General features: G+C 56.3%; 2 protein-coding genes across 2 annotated transcripts in view; one reads left to right on the top strand and one right to left on the bottom strand.

Annotated features, from left to right (window-relative positions):
* LOC143696423 (uncharacterized) overlaps positions 1-16,441 on the bottom strand; it is a 125,823-nt gene that overhangs the window by 40,127 nt on the left and 69,255 nt on the right. The gene's annotated exons all lie outside the window — the stretch shown is intronic.
* Positions 1-16,441, top strand: part of LOC129133326 (synaptonemal complex protein 1-like) — an 80,088-nt gene that overhangs the window by 1,277 nt on the left and 62,370 nt on the right. The window contains exons 2-5 of the mRNA XM_077192520.1: positions 1,680-1,812; positions 3,089-3,213; positions 4,992-5,060; positions 5,394-5,559. Of these exons, the coding sequence (XP_077048635.1) occupies positions 1,680-1,812; positions 3,089-3,213; positions 4,992-5,060; positions 5,394-5,559 (493 nt within the window). The remainder of the gene's footprint in view (positions 1-1,679; positions 1,813-3,088; positions 3,214-4,991; positions 5,061-5,393; positions 5,560-16,441) is intronic.

Genomic DNA, 16,441 nt, shown 5'->3' on the forward strand with positions numbered 1-16,441 from the left:
ACAGCCCAATTTTGGCTGTGAAAAAGACAGATGGGAGCATTAGGCTGGTGCAAACATTAAGGGCTGCGAATCAGAGCACTAAGACTTTGTTCCCCATGGGCTCGAATCCTTACACTTTGTTGAATAACATTTCTCCTGAGGACCCGTGGTACAGTGTGATTGACTTGAAGGATGCTTTTTGGACCTGTCCTTTAGCAGAGGGCAGCAGAGATTATTTTGCATTTCAGTGGGAAGACCCGGAGACGAACAGAAAGCAGCAGCTCAGGTGGACATCGTTGCCTCAGGGCTTCCTGGATTCCCTGAATTTATTCAGGCATGCACTTGAGCAGGTGTTGAGTCATTTTGTACCAACACAGGGGAACAGAGGGGACAAAATTGCTACAATATGTAGACGATTTGTTGGTTACAGGCCCAAGGGAGGAGGTTGTAAGGGTGAGCACCATTGAGCTTTGGAACTTTTTAGGGGAAAAGGGGTTGAAGGTGTTGAAGTTGCAGTTCACAGAGCCCGAGGTCAGGTATCTGGACACTGGTTAACCAGGGGAAAAAAGAAATTGGATCCAGAGGGGGTGGCAGGGATTATTGCATTACCACCCCTGCAAACAAAAAGGGAAGGTCAGACAGCTTTTGGGGTTGTTGGGATATTGCCAGCAGTGGATTGAAGGGTACAGCAAAAAGGTGAAGTTTCTATACGAGAAACTCACCACAGACTGAATCAAATGGGTGGAGAAAGACAAAGAAGAATTCAGGGGAGTCAAGGAAGCACTCACAGCAGCACCAGTGCTGAGCCTCCCTGATGTGAAGAAACCCTTTCAGTTGTTTGTGGACGTGAGCAGTCACACAGCACATGGGGTGCTGACACAGGACTGGGCAGGGGTCAGGACACCGGTGGGTTACTTGTCGAGGCTTTTGGATCCGGTCAGCAGGGCTGGCCCACCTGCGTGCAGGCGATTGTCGCTGCAGCATTGCTGGGGGAGGAAGCCAAGAAGGCAACCTCCAGCGCACCGCTGGTAGTATTTGCACCGCACAACGTGCGGGACATACTACAGCAGAAGGCAGACAAATGGCTCACTGATGCTAGATTGCTGAAGGATGAGGCCATTTTGATTCACTGGCAGGATTTGGAATTGAGAACAACGACCGCACAGAACCCTGCAGAGTTTTTGTTTGGGGAAGCTTCAGAGGAGCTTGTTCACGATTGCATGGAGGTGGTTGAATTACAAACAAAGATCAGAGAGGATTTAGAAGAGGAAGAGTTGGATGAAGGAGAGAAGTGGTTTGTGGATGGATCAAGCAGGGGAGTTGATGGGAAAAGGAAATCAGGATACGCAGTTGTGGATGGACAGACGGGAAAAGTGATTAAAGCAGGTGCCCTGAGTGCGAGTTGGTCAGCACAGCCATGAGAACTGTATGCAGTTCTGAGAGCCTTGAAGGGACTGAAAGGGAGAAAGGGAACAATTTTTACAGATTCTAGGTCTGCCTTTGGAGTGGTTCACACTTTTGGGAAAATCTGGGAGGAAAGGGGGCTGATCAACACAAGGGGGAAGGGACTGCTGCACGGAGAATTGATCCGGCAAATCTTAGAAGCTCTAAGGGGGCCGGAGGAAACTGCGGTGCTCCATGTAAAGGGACACCAGGCAGGAATTCAGTTCCGAACTGGGGGAAACAATTTGGCGGACCAGGAAGCCAAGACCGTGGCACTGATGACAGTGAATACCCCGGAGATCAAAGGGACTGAGGTCCCAGATGATCCTCCACAGCCCTCTCAAGAGGAGATTGAATGGTATGAGAAGATTGGAGGAAAATTGAAAGAAGGTAAGTGGAGATTACCTGATGGGAGAGAACCAGTTTCTAAAAGGTTTTACCAGGAGGATTTGTGGAAACTGCACCAGCGAACACACTGGGGGCACAGGCCCTGGCAGAGCAATTTTTGAAATTTTTCGGGTGCAAGGGAATTTATTAATTGGCCAAACAAGAGGTACAAGGATGCCTGATTTGCCAGAAAGTCAACAAGACAAGGGCAAAACAGGCCATCCTGGAGAATCGCCCCGTAGTGTACCGACCATTTGGAAGAATTCTAGTTGGTTTCACAGAATTGCCAAAAGTGGGGAGATTCAAATTTGTGCTTGTGATCGTGGACAAATTGACCCATTGGGTGGAGGCTTTTCCTAGCCCATGGGCAAGGGCTCAGACAGTGTCCAGAAAATTACTCGAGGAAATTGTACCCCAATATGGGGTGGTGAATTGCATTGATTCAGACCAAGGAACACATTTTACATCAAAGATTATTAAGTAGATGGCTGATGTGCGAGGCATTCGGTGGGAATACCACACTCTGTGGCATCCCCAGGGCTCAGGACACGTGGAAAGAATGAATCTAACCTGGAAAGTGCAGTTGTCTAAATTAATTTTAGAAACTCGGATGTCTTGGTTGAAATGCCTGCCTCTAGCATTGCTTAATATCAGGATGATGCCTCATTCAGAGACGGGACTCTCACAGTTTGAAATGCTGTATGGGATGCCATATAGACATGGGATGCCGGTGGGACACCCCAGGCTTGAGGACTGTCAGATTCAACCATATTTGGTTACAATCAACAAAAATTTGCAAGAACTCAGGAAACAAGGGATAATTTCTCAGAGTGCTTCTCTGGGATTCACTATCCACAAAATCCAACCGGGTGACAGAGTGCTTGTGAAAGTGTGGAAAGATGTACCCCTCTCCCCTCACTGGGAAGGCCCCTTTCTTGTGCTCCTGACAACAGACACAGCCATTCGGATGGCGGAGAAAGGCTGGACGCACGCATCTAGGGTGAAGAAAGTCCAACATCAGGAGGAAGCGCCCGAGTGGAAGGTCACTTCTTCCCCAGGCGACTTGAAACTCAGACTCCAACATCCTTGTAAATGACCAACAGTGATTGGACAGGTTGTAGACCGTCTTACTGTGTATGCTATCTGTTTGTACATTTCAAATGTGAATACTGTCAGGGGGTGTTTGTTGTACACTGTAGAAGGGGACAGAGGCCAAAGGGGTTGTGCACTCAGTGTCTGGAGGAGGAGCTTGAGCTGACTGACCGAATCCTAACTCTAGCCACAAATCTAGGAATCATTGAATTAGATTCACAGGAGTGGTTTCAGATTTTTCAGAACGGCGTGCGTGGAAAGCTTAGATCAAAGGCAGAGATTCTGGATGTGGAGTGCCGGAAATCAATCAAGGTACCGTGCAGCTCAGATGCCGTCAAGGTTTCACAGTGAGGTGCCTTGAAAAGGAGGCATGCGGCTAGGTCAGAAAATGTGTTCCCTGAAGAATACTCCTGCTGCTGCGAAGATGGTCTTCCCCACCGCTGGTGGCACCCCAGGGGGAGGAGGCAAAGGCAGAGGAGTACGCCTGGTGGGAATCCTGATTGGCCTGAGCCTAGCCATGTGCAGGACGCAGGCTGCACATTGAGGTCCCAATGAGAGGCGGAAACGAGAGCTCTGCAGATGAGTGCGGAAGTTGCCCTCAGGTGGTCCCAGCTGTGCAAGGGGATGGGAAACCCTCAGCATACCAAGCCCCGGAAGAATGCATCAAGGAGCCTGGCAGGTACTGTTGGGTGAACGGCACAAGGGTCAAATTATGTAAATTGGACAAGGAGATTTGGTGTATCAATTCTGAGGCAGGGTCAAGGAACGGGCAGTCAGATGAGCACACGCATCAGATACGGAAACAGAGTGCAGAAATAATGTCAATCCCCGTTTGTAACCAATGCAATCGAACCATGTGGGTTGGGGGAAAAACTGAATCGATCTTTGTCGCGTATCACCATGTGAACCCATTGTGTTATGACAATGCGAGGCTGGGGATATGCACGATGAACGGGAAAATGTATTGGATGGGAAGAATTGTTAAATTTGATAGCAAGTTTACCTTAAGCAGAGAACCAATCATATTGGATTTGGCACAGGTGAATGATGATAGGGTGTGCCTGCAATATGACCGGGTTGTCTGTTTCATGAAAAATAAAGATGGTGAGGATCCTGAGGGAAGAATGAGAGAGATCACTCAGGAATTGAAGAGAAGGGAGTCAGAACTGAGGAAGAAACGAATTGAATGAGAGAGATTAAAAACTCTGGAAGAACAGTATGAATTACTTGAGAAAAAATATGCTGATGGGGAATTGCCTTCCCCGGACAGAAATCGATTGATTTGATGCAAGAAATTGCAAGTGAACTGGGATTGTCAAATTGCTGGATTTGTGAGGGGCTGAAGTCAGCAGAGAAATGGCCATGAAAAGGGGAAGGTTTGGCTCCGGAACAGCTTCTGAAATGGGACAGTCCAAAAGTCTCAAAGTTGGCACAGAGGCCTGAGGGGTAGATTTTGGACCAGAGGGTAATTGGAACTATTTGCATCAGTCAGGAAGGAAAGGAATATACTGAGATGGTGGGATACACTCCGTGTGTAACTACCCTGACAGTAAATTCAAACAACAAGGGCAAGGTCTGGCAACCAGAACCCCTACGGGGAACTGGAGCCAGAAGAATGAGACCAATTGCGAATGGAACAAAAGGATAGGACTGTGCTGAGTCAAAAATCCTGGAGCCAACCCTTTCCAATCCTTGGAGGGCCTGAGAGAATACTGGGGACACCCAGGGAGGATGAATATCAGATGGAAAGCCCCAGATGGAATTCATTGAATTTGTGGGAAAAAGGCATACAGTGAGTTACCCCCGAGGTGGAAGGGATCATGCACTCTGGGCATGATCGGGCCAGTCTTCTTTGCTCTCCCTCGAATGAAAAGTAACCTACTAGGGGCTCCTCTGTATGAGACCTGAGGAGGGAGAGGAGAAGCTTGAAAAAGATGATACCTGTAATAAGTGGTAAACAAACCTGGCGGGAGGAAGAGTGGCCGGCTGCAAGAATGATTGATTATTATGGACTGAGCCCGTGGGCTCAAGATGGAAGCTACGGGTATAGGACTCCGATTTACCTACTGAGCCGGCTGATTCGGCTGCAGGCAGTGGTGGAAATTGTATCAAATCACACCTCTGAGGCCCTGGATTTACTTAGTCAGCAGCACACCCAGGTATGGGCATTTGTGTACCAAAATCGAATAGCTTTAGACTGTTTGCTGGCCGAAGAAGGGGGAGTGTGTGGAAAGTTCAATGAATCAGAATGCTGTATTGAGATTGACAGTTATGGGGAGACCATAAGAGGATTGGCAGCCAAAATCAAGAAAGTGGCCCATGTCCCTGTTCAAATATGGAATTCAATTTTGCAATCTTCATGGTGGGACAAATTGTTTGATGGGGCCTGGTGGAATACAATTATGTTCTTTGTGCTGTGTTCAGTAGCTGGAATCCTATTCCTGCCATGTGTAATTCCTTGTTTTATTAGACTGATCCACTCTGTCGTACAGGGGATGCAGATAGCAATAGTGCCCGTGGACCCGGAGTTGGCTTCCGGAAGCAACACACCTAAGATCATGAGCCTGGGAGAAAAGAAGTATGCCAGCAATGCTGCCGAAGTATTGGCAAAATTTAAGAAACGAGCGAAAACAAGTGTAAACAATACTGAGTATCAGGGTATTCCAAGGGGAGTACAGAATAGTTTAATAAAGGTTACTGTCTTTGTGAAAGACCCTTAATGGTGGCAAATAGAAGTAGATATAAAAAGAATTTAGCAATTTGGGCTATAAAAGAAGCATGAATTAAATTAATGATATAAAAGGGGAGGGATTGTAATATATGGTAGGGATAATTCATGCTATTAATGTATGGTAAAAAATATTATGAAATCCAAAAGCATACCTTTGACCATGCCAGCGGGAGCAGCTGTCTATTTAGATTCAACTAGTTCCCGGACACACGTTAAGATAACGATCGATGCCTTAACGTAAGCATAGAAGCATCCAGGGCGGTGATCACCGGTTTCTGGAGTCCTCAGGAGCCACCCAAGAGCGATTATCGCCTTGCCAATTGCATCTATCAAGACAGTCAGCGGCACCAAACTGATACATCTGCATACACGGCTTCCCCAGAGCCAATTGACACCAATGGCACACCTGGACCCGGCTTTTGTCCAGCTCTGCACATGGAAAGAAACAGCAATGCGTGTGAAGAGTTACAAAGGAAATTTGGTCATCTTTGCCTCGGGCACAATAAAATGTATAAAACCTCACTGCAAGAAGCAGCGTGCGTGAATGGGGGAGACTCTGACACTCGAGGGGTCAGGTCCAGGTTCACCCAGCGCCAAACTCGGGCTCGGCGCTGTCTCTTTGGCTGTGGTGGTTTCGAACATTGGAATTCGGTCTCGCAGACAAATTAATAAATCTTTGCTAAATTTTTGATAATTTTGGCTCACGATTTGATCATTTATAACAATGGGAAGCAAAATTCCAACTGTTCACCTTCTCAGGCCATCCCAATGAATTTGGGAAGTTTGCAACTTTTTGGAACTCCTTGAGTTCAGCAATGGGAAGTAAAGCTTTTCTGAATTGAGAAGTCTTAAACCCCTGATTCTTCTGTGGCTTCAGTAAGATGTTTTTGTGCTGAAGGAAATTACTTCAATGAGAAAATAATTTCAGCAGGGAGTGAGACCTTCTGACAGAGACCAAGTGTTGCCAGCAGTTGCTCCAGGTGCTGCTGCCAACAGCCCCTGCAGGAAGGAGCACAGCCCCCAATGAACGTGGGCTTTGTCTCCCTGTGGCACAGAAGCCCCCCGGGGGCACAGGTCTCTGGGGCAGGAGATGGGCACCAGCGCTGCCAGGGCTCGGGTGTGGCAGCTCTGCTTGGGCAGGGACTCTGCCACACCTGCTGATGTCAGCACTCCCTGGGCCCCAGGGGTCAGAGCAGCATTCATGCCCTGGCCCACACGTTCCCTGTCCATGTCATACCCGCAGGTTTAGGATGGCCACCACCTGGGACGTGTCCCAAGGAGGCTGTGCCAGCTTCTCTGGAAGGTCCTGTGCCCTTCCCAGCGCGGCATCAGCAGCCCTGGGGCTCATCCTGCTCCCCTGAGGCTGCAGACCAGGGCAGCATTTGCTGATGGTGAGAGCCGGTCCTACAGACCCTGTTGGGCTGTCTTAGACACCTGGTGCCAGGCATTCCTTCCAAGCTGGGCCACTTGGGCTGGGCTGGGGGCAGCCCCAGGGCAGAAGGCAGTGTGTGCAAGGGCCCTGGCTGGCATGCTGCAGCACGCTCACCATGCCATGGAACGGAACCCGGTGACCAAGGCCCCTTTGTGACTCGTGGGAAATAGAAGCTTGCCCGGCTGCTGGGAGCACGCAACGGGGCAGAACAGGACAGAGCCGTGCCGTGAGGAGCCCCCACAGAGCGCACTCGTTCCTGTCTGACCCGCAGCCTTTGTGAGGCCTTATTCCTGCAGCTGAGCTCCAGGCCAGGCCACAGGACTTGGTGACGCGTGGCCTTGCCGAGACTTCTCTTCTGCAGGTGCTCTCGAGGGCAAAGCGTGGGACTTGGTGCCCCAAAGGCATCTCCCATCCCTGCCACCAGTGCCCTCGAGGCCTGACCACAATCGTTGACACCTTGAATCCGTGACCCCTCCACAATCCAGGAGTCTCCTGTCCTTGTGGCAGGAGCCCTCAAGACCAGAGTGCAGGACTTGCTGTCCTGTAGCCTTGCCGAGGCTTCTGTCTTAAAGGTGCCTTCCAGGCACAACTGCAGGACTTGCTGACTCGGAGCTTTTCCGAGGCATCTCTCCCGCAAGTAGCCACAAATCCAGGCACTAACATGGAGCAGAGAGCCCTGAGAGCGCCCAAGGTGGCCTGGGGGGAAGAGGAGGAAGAAGGCCCTGCAGCTGCCCCAGCACAGGAGACCAAAGAGGTGCTGCCATTTGAGCTGCCGCCGGAGGGTGAGTGGCAGAGCTGGGCCACAGGCTTGGTGCCTGCAACCAGCTTGGTGCCTTTGCATCCCATCCCATCCCATCCCATCCCATCCCATCCCATCCCATCCCATGCCATGCCATCCCCTGGGCCATGCCCATGGACAGGACAAAAAAGGGGCCTGGCAGACACCCCACAGAGGCTGTGCTCCATCCCCTGGGGCATCCCGGGGCTCTCCCTGCCTGGGCAGCGCAGGGCTGGGCTGTGTTCTCCGGCCTCTCCTGCAGCCCCTCAGCTCTGGCTGCGCTCGCTCTTTGCCAGGTGCAGCCCTGGAGCGCACACAAGAGCAGGAGCCCGCCCGTGGCCTCTTCCGCAGAACAGCGCAGGTAGCTGCAGCCGTCCCCACCTGGGCTGGGCCTGCTGGCACCGCGCTTGGAGCATTGCCTGCAACATGCCTGGCTTCTTGCCCTTCTCCTACAGCTGGTTTGCAAATTCATCAAGAAAATTCGGGCGGAAGAGACCAGCACCATGGGCACTGGGCTCAGAGCCTATTCGCACATCTTCAAAACCAAGACCAGTGCTGCTCTGCTGGATATGCTCGTAGAGGAGGGCTTTTCCAAGCCAAAGCAAGTAAGCAGCCTGTGGCCAGGCTTTGATCCTGCCAGGAATTGCTTGCTCTCCCAAGCCATGCCTGCTGCTCACTGGAACTCTTGGAGGCCATGGCAGCGTGGTAGCAAGGGGAGCACTTGTCTGGAGAAGCTGGGGACATTCCTCCCTCTGGCAGCTTTCCAAGTCTCCCTGTGCCTTCTCCAGGTGCCCGCCATGGTCAGGTACATCCACCAGTGGCTCCTGGCCAATCAGTTTGCTGAGCACAGGCTGAACAGGAGCCTGCTGGATCTGACGGAAGCACAGCCCGCTGACGTAGTCGTGACGCTCCTGCGTGTGGCCCCGTCCTGTGACAGGTATGGGGCCCACGTGCCCAGAGGGGCTCAGGGCTCCCCAGCCCATCAGCCTGTACAGCCTGGCCCAGGTTGGACAGGTTGTAGCCTGGCCTGAGCAACAGACAGTTCCAGGGCCCTCTGGCTGCTCCCTTTGCCAGCCCTGGCACATCAGCCCCCGAGCCTGCTGCCATGCTCCCTCGCTGCCCCTCAGGGGCCTGTCCCCACAGGCCTGGGCTGCCTGGCTGCTGCTGGCCAGTGGCATTGGGCAGAGGCAGAGCTGGCAGCCAGCTCAGCTCCCCACTGCTGCCCAGGCCCCGCTGCTGTGTCTGAGACCCCCCTGAGACAGAGCTCTAACCCCACAGAGCTGCTTTCACCATGTGGAAGAGCATCATGTGCTCGCCCAGGACTGCAGAGCCGGCGCTGCTGATACTGCTGCACGTGCTGGGGAGCTGGCCCAAGCACAGCACGGGCACCGCCGATGGGGACAAAACGGGCGTCTTTGGCCTGGCTGTGAGTTTCTCTAACTGGCCTTTGCTGGCCCCAAGGCCGCCTCTCCAGCAGCTCTCCATCCCCCTTCCCCCACTGCATCTCCCTGCCGCAGGCGCTGGCCTGAAACCTGGCCCAGGGGCAGCTCCAGGCCCAGCAGGCCCCGTGCTCCTGCTGCCTCTCTCCGGGCCTCTCCCTGCCAAGCTCGGGCCCTGCCACACGGACACCTGGGCACTGAGCGCTCTCTCGGGGGGCTTTGTCCTTTGCAGGCAACCGTGGTGATGTGGAAGATCCTCCAGGTGCCCTGTGTGCCACATACGGTGACGGTGCATTTCCCCCACCTCTTTGTGCATCTGCTCTCCCAAGTGTTCTTCAGCACTCTGGATATGCCAGAGGAGGTCGATGCCTTCTGGAAGGGGATATGCCAGGAGGAATACGGCCTTGCCACCAGCCCCAACAGGTGCTCCATCCCACTCCTCCTGTCCCTGCCATGTCCCTGGCCAGGAGCCAGTGCTCCCAGCATGACCTGGCCTTTGCTGTGCACGCAGGTTTGCAGTGCAGACCCTGAAGTCCCTGCTCTGCCGAATGCAGCACGAGGATGTGGTGGTGGCAATGGAAAGCCATTGTGGCTGGGACACGCTGCTATGCGCTGACAGCCACCACTATGCCGTGGCTCTGCTGGCCAGGTGAGAGCCCCTTCTCCCCACAGCCTCTGACATGTGTGCCCAGGGAGCTCCACAGAGTCCCCAAGTCGTGGGCCAGAGGGCCTTGTCACCGAGGGATGGCCAAGCAGACTGGAAAAGGCTGGCACAGGAGGGTGCCCAGAAGAGCTGCCTCCCAAATAGCCCAGGGCCTCTTGCAGGATGCTGGGCAAAGAGCAGAGCTCTGTGAGTCACTCCTGGCAGAGGTTTGTCCCCCTGGCCCACAGCCTTGGCTCCTTTTCCTCCTGCCAGGGAGATGTGCTGTGTCTCCATCCCCTTGTGCTCCCGCATCGCTCGCTACCTGCTGCGGCTGCTCAGCACACAGGAGCCATGCTGGCAGCTGCCCGCCCTGGCCTTCCTTGTGGAGGTGAGCCTGATGGCCAGCGCTGCCTGGCTGAGCTGCCTGCCAGCTCTCTGCCCTCTCGCAGCCGCAGCTGCCTGGGACGGTGCCCGTGCCCTGTGCTGCTGCCTGGGCCCAGCCCTGTGCGGCTCCGGGCTCCTGCCGGCCGGCTCCCCTGTCACTGGCCTGTGCCTTTCAGGTCCTCCAGTTCCTGGACTTGAGTCAACGTGGTGCTAAAAGAGTCCTGCAAATCTTTTCAAGGCAGCTGCAGAGCCAGTGCAGAGAGAGGCGTCGCCTGGCGCTCAGGGCCCTTCTTGAGCTCATTGAGGAGCCCTTCATGGTGAGAAGGCAGAGGCTGAGGCTGAGCTGGGCAATGCAGTCGCTTGGGCTTGGCAGGGCTTTGGGCGCTGCGGCAGCTGCTCCCAGCTCTCCTGCCTCCCACTTCAGCTGCCCCAGTGCTTGGCGACAGGCCTTTGGCCTCTGGGCCCTGCAGCAGCAGGATGGCATTTCACCAACTTGTCTTCCGCACAGACCAAAAAAATGTGGAGCCTGACTGAAAGTCTTGTGCGCTTCCTGTGGGATGCAGATGGAGAGATAGTTTTCATGACAGTCATGCTACTCAGCTTTATCATCTTGGACAATGACACGCTGATGCCCGGCCCCATCACACTGCAGCTGCTTGAGGCGCTCCTGCCACTCTTTGACCACGTAAGGCTCACTGCCCCCAGCCACGGCCACTGGCTGCTGCCCGGACACTTTGTGCCCTGTGCATTTGCAGGCCTACGCCAAGCTGAGCCCCGTGCAGCCGCAATGCTGAGCTCTTGTCTTCTTGCTTCCATCCAGAACAATTGGCAGGTTCAGCTGATCTCCATCCTGCTCTTCCGAACATTGGTGACTCTTCCACAGGAAAGGGAAAAAAAGGCCCTGAAGACACCCCTGCGCCAGAGCCTGCTGCCCCTCTTCTTCCACTGCCATGATGACAATCAGCTTGTGGCACAGGTGAGGACTTGTGGGCTGCTGCCGTCTCTACCTGGCAGGTGGCTCGGCTGCCTCCTGGCCTGGCGCCTGCCGGGCTGCAGCCTCCTGCAGGCCTTGGCACAGGGACGCAGGTCCTGCGCCCTGGGCTGCAGGGCCATCTGCGCGGCTCTGCTGCTCTCCAGGCTTCTCAGGAAACGCTGCTTTGTGTGGCCAAGTTCCTGAAGAGGAGGGATCTTGAAAGACTGCTGAAGAGCCAGAATCTGTGGAAGTTCAGCAAGTGCCTGGTAAGGACAGCCTGCAAGCCCCAGCCTCAGTCCGGAGAAGCCCCCTGAGGGTGGTGCTCAGAGTGTGGGGCTGGCAGCTGTGCCCCTGCCCGCTGCTGCAGCCAGAGGCCGCGCGGGCTCTTCTCCAGGCTCCCGTGGGCCCGGTGTTGCTGCGGGGCGGGCCGGCCCCGCGGCTCCCCGGGCAGCAGCCGGCGCTCTGCCCTCTCCCCTCGGGAGCCCGGCGCCGGCGGCTGCTGGCCGCGCCTCAGGGCTGTGGGGCCAGGGGAGGCCGGGGCTGGGCGCAGGCAGCGCCCGGCCCAGGGGCTGAGCCCGCGCCAAGCCTTCCCTCCTGCCGCTCTCTCCAGCTGGCAGAGAACAGCAGCAGAGCGGCCGAGCACCTGCGCCGGGCCCTGCCCTACCTGCAGAGCCCACAGGAGTCCCTGCGAGCAGCGGCCATCAGCTTCACGGGTGAGCCACGAGCCCGGGCTCCCTCCCTGGCCCGGCCCGCCGCAGCCCGGCCCCAGCCCTGCCTGCTGCCCTGGCAGCGCCAGCCAGGCCCGGCGCCGTGGAGCCCCGCCTGGCCTGGGCATTGCTGCTGCCGCCCTCTGGCAGCCGTGCCCTGGGGCGGCAGCGTGCGCCAAGGGCCGGGCTGAGCCCTGCCGGGCCAGCAGCCTGTGTGGCCGCAGCGCCGGCAGCGCCGCTGGCAGGGAGCTCTGCCGCTGGCGCCGTGACAGGCTCTGTGTTCACAGGCACGGCTGCGCGGCACCTGAGGGGGAAGAAGGAAGAGCTCCGGCTCATCTGCAGCGGTGAGTGAGGCCAGCGGGGGCTGCCGGGGGAGCTGCAAGCCCTGCCCCGGCTGCCGAGGGCTCTGCTCCCTGTGCGCACCAGGGGCGGCGTGGCCAGAGCACACCGAGATTTCAGGGCCACCCGGGGCATTCGTGGCCAGCAGTTTCGGGCTGCTCCCCTTGCTCCCTGCTCCCTCCTGCCCATGGCTAGAGCCGGTTGGGATGGCCCTGCCAGGGGGCTCTCCTCGACTCCCCGCAGATCTGGGATCTGACTATGGCTCTGTCCCCCTCTCTTTCAGCCCTTCAACACCTGACAGAGGACACCAGCAGTGCCGTGTCAGACGTGGCACTTCCAACATTGGATGTCCTCCAGGCACTGCAGAGTGAGCCATATTCCATCTTCCAGAGGCTGCAAGATCAGCTCCGCAGGGCATGGAGGACTCGGCCTCATACGTCCAGGCTGGGCTGGCTGCGCTGCTGCAGCTCTGCAGAGAGCTGATCCCAGAGGCTCTGTCTGCTGGGGCCACCTGAGCCAGGGGGAATTTTCCATTTCCCTAAGATTGTTCTTTTCTTCTTTTGGTTTTTTCTTTCCTATATGAATATGGAGTGTGTTATAATACCCAGACTCCCAGGAGCTTTCTTTTGCTACCCAGGTTCTGCAGGGCATAGGGGAAGAGGGGGAGAAGGGTGCCTGGGCTCAGCCAGCTGTCCCGGCGTGCAGTGTTGCAGGGAAAATGGCCAGAAGCCCCTTGGCCTTTGGTGGTTCTGCTGAAGCCTTTGTGCTGGTGACAGAGCGGCTGGGCAGGGCCCGGAGCTGCGGGGATCCCTGTGAGAGTGGTGCCTGGAGATGGCCACAAGCCCTGGGCCAGGCAGGAAGCGCCCTCTGTGTCCTCCTGCCCGTCTGCTGCTGGCTGCATTGCTGAGGGCTCCCGGCTGCCTCTGGATGGGGCTCCTCTGGAGCTGCTGTGGGGCTGCGGCGCTGCTGCCGGGCAGCTTGGCCGGGCTGGGGCAGCCCCTGAGGGGATGGAGCCATGAAGGGATGAGGGGCTGGGAAGCCCTGACAGGACACGGCAGGGGGAGGGCACGAGGGGGATGTGTGAGGGAGTGGGTGGCTGTAACTTTGGCTGGAGGGGGAGCGGGTTGGAGACAGAGAGAGCACTAACCCCGATGTTCATGTGGCAAACAGAGAGTGTTTATTCTCAAGCCCTTCCTTCTAAAGGGCCTTTGACAAACCCAGTCTGGATAATTTCATTGCTGTGATCTCTATACCCTGTCAGAATCTGGCCAGTGAAATGCTCCAGCCCTGGGAGAGATGTGACTGGGCGAGGCCCCTGGCAGTCAAAGCAGGGCTGGTCCATTCACACAGCACGAGCCAGCCTGCACTGTGACACACGGCAACAGAGTGCAAGGCACAGCTCCGGGTGCTCCCCAGGAACCTCAGCTCTGGGAGCCCTGTCTGCCCCAAGCTCCAGGGGCTGCAGTGGGAGCCCGGCTGGGCTCTGCCCTGGGGCCAACCTGCAGGGACAGCTGGACACAGGGAGCATTCCCTTGCCACAAACAGCCAAGCCAGGGCTGCAGGGCAGCTGCTGCAGCTCGGACTGCACTGTTGTGTGCTGTGCTCTGGGGCTGGGGCTCCCCGCCCAGGGCACTGGGCTGGTGTGCCACAGGAGACAGAGAAGCTTCAGCTTCAGCCTAACTGAGGTGGGTGTGTGGGCTGGGAAGAGTGGGGAGGCTCAAGGGGATTCACAGAGCTCATCCTGCTGCAAGGACGAGGAAAAGGGAGAGGAGCTCAGCAGTGAGGAGAGCTGAGGGCTGGAGAGTGCCTCTGAATGACACTAAAATCCCACTGGACCTCTGAGACATTGCTGCTCCTCAGCCAGTCACAAGATGAGTCCCTAAGCCTGGGGCTCTGCCTTCCTCATGGTGAGGGGCACCAAGGAAGGCAACAGGGTGATGGAGACTGCAATGGGCTGGGAACTCACTGGGGGAAAAGAGGGAGCAGTTGGGAAGTAAAAGGCAGGTGGGGGAGAGAACTGTTCAGAGAAGAGCTGAGCTACAGCTTGAGCAAGCTGAAAAATATCATTTGGGGTCATCCCAGATTGATTTCATTTCAGAACTTACTGAACAAGTTTATTTTTTGGGGGGTGTCATGTTTTCCCTTGGAAGTGTACACTCTGCAAACTTGGGCTGTGCTGCCAAAATGCTCAAGCAAGTCTGTGCTGAAGGTCACACCATTTCTTCTTTGGCTGATTCCGGCCCGGTGCTGATCTCCAGCAGAGCCCTGCAGAGGCCAGAGCAGCCTCAGCAGCCGCAGAGCCCAGCTGCAAGGAGAGAAAGCAGAAAGTGCCCCTCAGCTGAGGGCTCCTGTGCCCTTGTGCCAAGGCCTGCGGTGCCCAGGCCATGCTGGCTGTGCCCAGAGCTGTGCCCAGAGCTGCCCATCCCTGCTGCCTTTGGCAGCAGAGCAGGAGGGCAGGACATGTGCCCAGCCTGCAGCCAGCCACGGCACATCCAGCCCTCAGCAGCTGCCCAGAGCAGGATGCTCCTGTGCTCGCTGCCATCTCCCAAAAGCTCTGATCCCACCCTGCCAAGCCCACAGGGACCCACCTCACGCCAGCCACGGCTGCAAGAAAAGCTGCTCCCAAACCACGTCCTCAGCCTTCTCCAAGGCCACTGCCCATCCACGCCACAGCTGCTCCCAAGCACTTCCCAATCCAGACTAGAGCCCACCTAGAATGCTTCCTCTAGAAAAACAAACAAAAAATTATTGAAAATAGATTACAGACAAAAGGGGGAAACAAGGTCAAAACTCTTATCTCTGTCAGGGCTTTAGGAAGGCCCAACTCCTACATGGTAGGGAAAAACCCACCCACGGGTGAGGGAGGCCCAGGCTTTCTCCCTCCCCCCCTGCACTGCCCCCCAAAATCACGGTGATCCCAAAGCAAACAAGGGCAGTGCAGCAGCCCAGCCCTTCCTTGCCTGCAGAGCAAAGCAGCCCCTGCACAGCTTCTGGAGTCCCACCTCTGCTCCCACCATGGGGCTTTGCTTGTGTCGGGCTGGCTGCCCCAGCCCCAGCCCCAGCCCAGGCCACAGTGGCTGCTGGGGGCTGTTGGCAGGGCCAGGAGCCCACTCCCATTTCGTACCAAGCCCAGCCCATGCCCCAGCCCTGCCAAAAAGCAGCTGGGCAGCGACTGAAGGATCAGCTGCACCCGCCCCAGCAAAGGGGGAACCTTTGGTTCCTGGCAAGGCTGTGCAATGCCCAAATCTGGGAGCATCCCCCTGTGTGTGGACTCATCTGCAAATTCCCTGTGGAGTCTGGCTTTGAAGAAGGTGCCCCAATCAATGTCCAGCATCTTCAGCTGGCCAGTAGCCAGGTCCAGGAAGAGCTTCTCATCCTTGATGTCATCCTGGCTGTCTCCAGCAGCAGCAGCCCCACCTGGTACAGCTTCTCCAGGGGCTCCTTCTCCTTCCCTGGGGGGACACCAGGCTCTCAGGGCTCTGCCCAGGGCCCCAGCTGTCAGGGAACCAGCACAAGCAAAACCAGCTTGGATGGCGGCCACCAGTGCTGGGCAGAGCAGCTCAGCTGCAGCACAAGGGCTGCGTGTGCCCATCCCATGACCCCGGTGCAGTGACACAGGCAGCACAAAAAGGTCTGGGTTCCTTTGCTTCTGATTGCCACGGCATGTGTGGAGCTGCAACTTACCAGGGCCCTGGATCAAAGTGTGCCTGTGGCTCTCTCCCTTCTTCTAGGGCAGATGAATATCCTGCATCCAAGGATGACAGAGCAGCTCTTCTAATGAGGGCCTTTCCAAGTCCAGCATGGATAAACACTGCCTGATCAGATCTTGGCACTCTGGGCAGAGAAACCAGAGACCGCCGGGCAGCTGGAGAAGGGTCCTGTTGGATTTGCCCCACTATTGCCATGCCCAGGCCTTACTGGATGTGCTCAGAGCTGGGCCTAAACTTTCCCATCAATTCCCTGTTTTGGAGGAGAGCAGGACATGTGCCACCTCCTCAGCAGCTGCCAGAGCGGGATGCTCACGAGCCCGCTGCTGGCTCCCAGCACTGGGATTCCCCCCGTGCCCAGAGAAGAGGATCCACCTTGAGAGAGCCCTTGTGGCAGCGGGAGCTGG

The sequence above is a fragment of the Agelaius phoeniceus genome, chromosome 34 (genome assembly GCF_051311805.1).
Source record: "Agelaius phoeniceus isolate bAgePho1 chromosome 34, bAgePho1.hap1, whole genome shotgun sequence".
NCBI classification, from domain to species: domain Eukaryota; kingdom Metazoa; phylum Chordata; class Aves; order Passeriformes; family Icteridae; genus Agelaius; species Agelaius phoeniceus.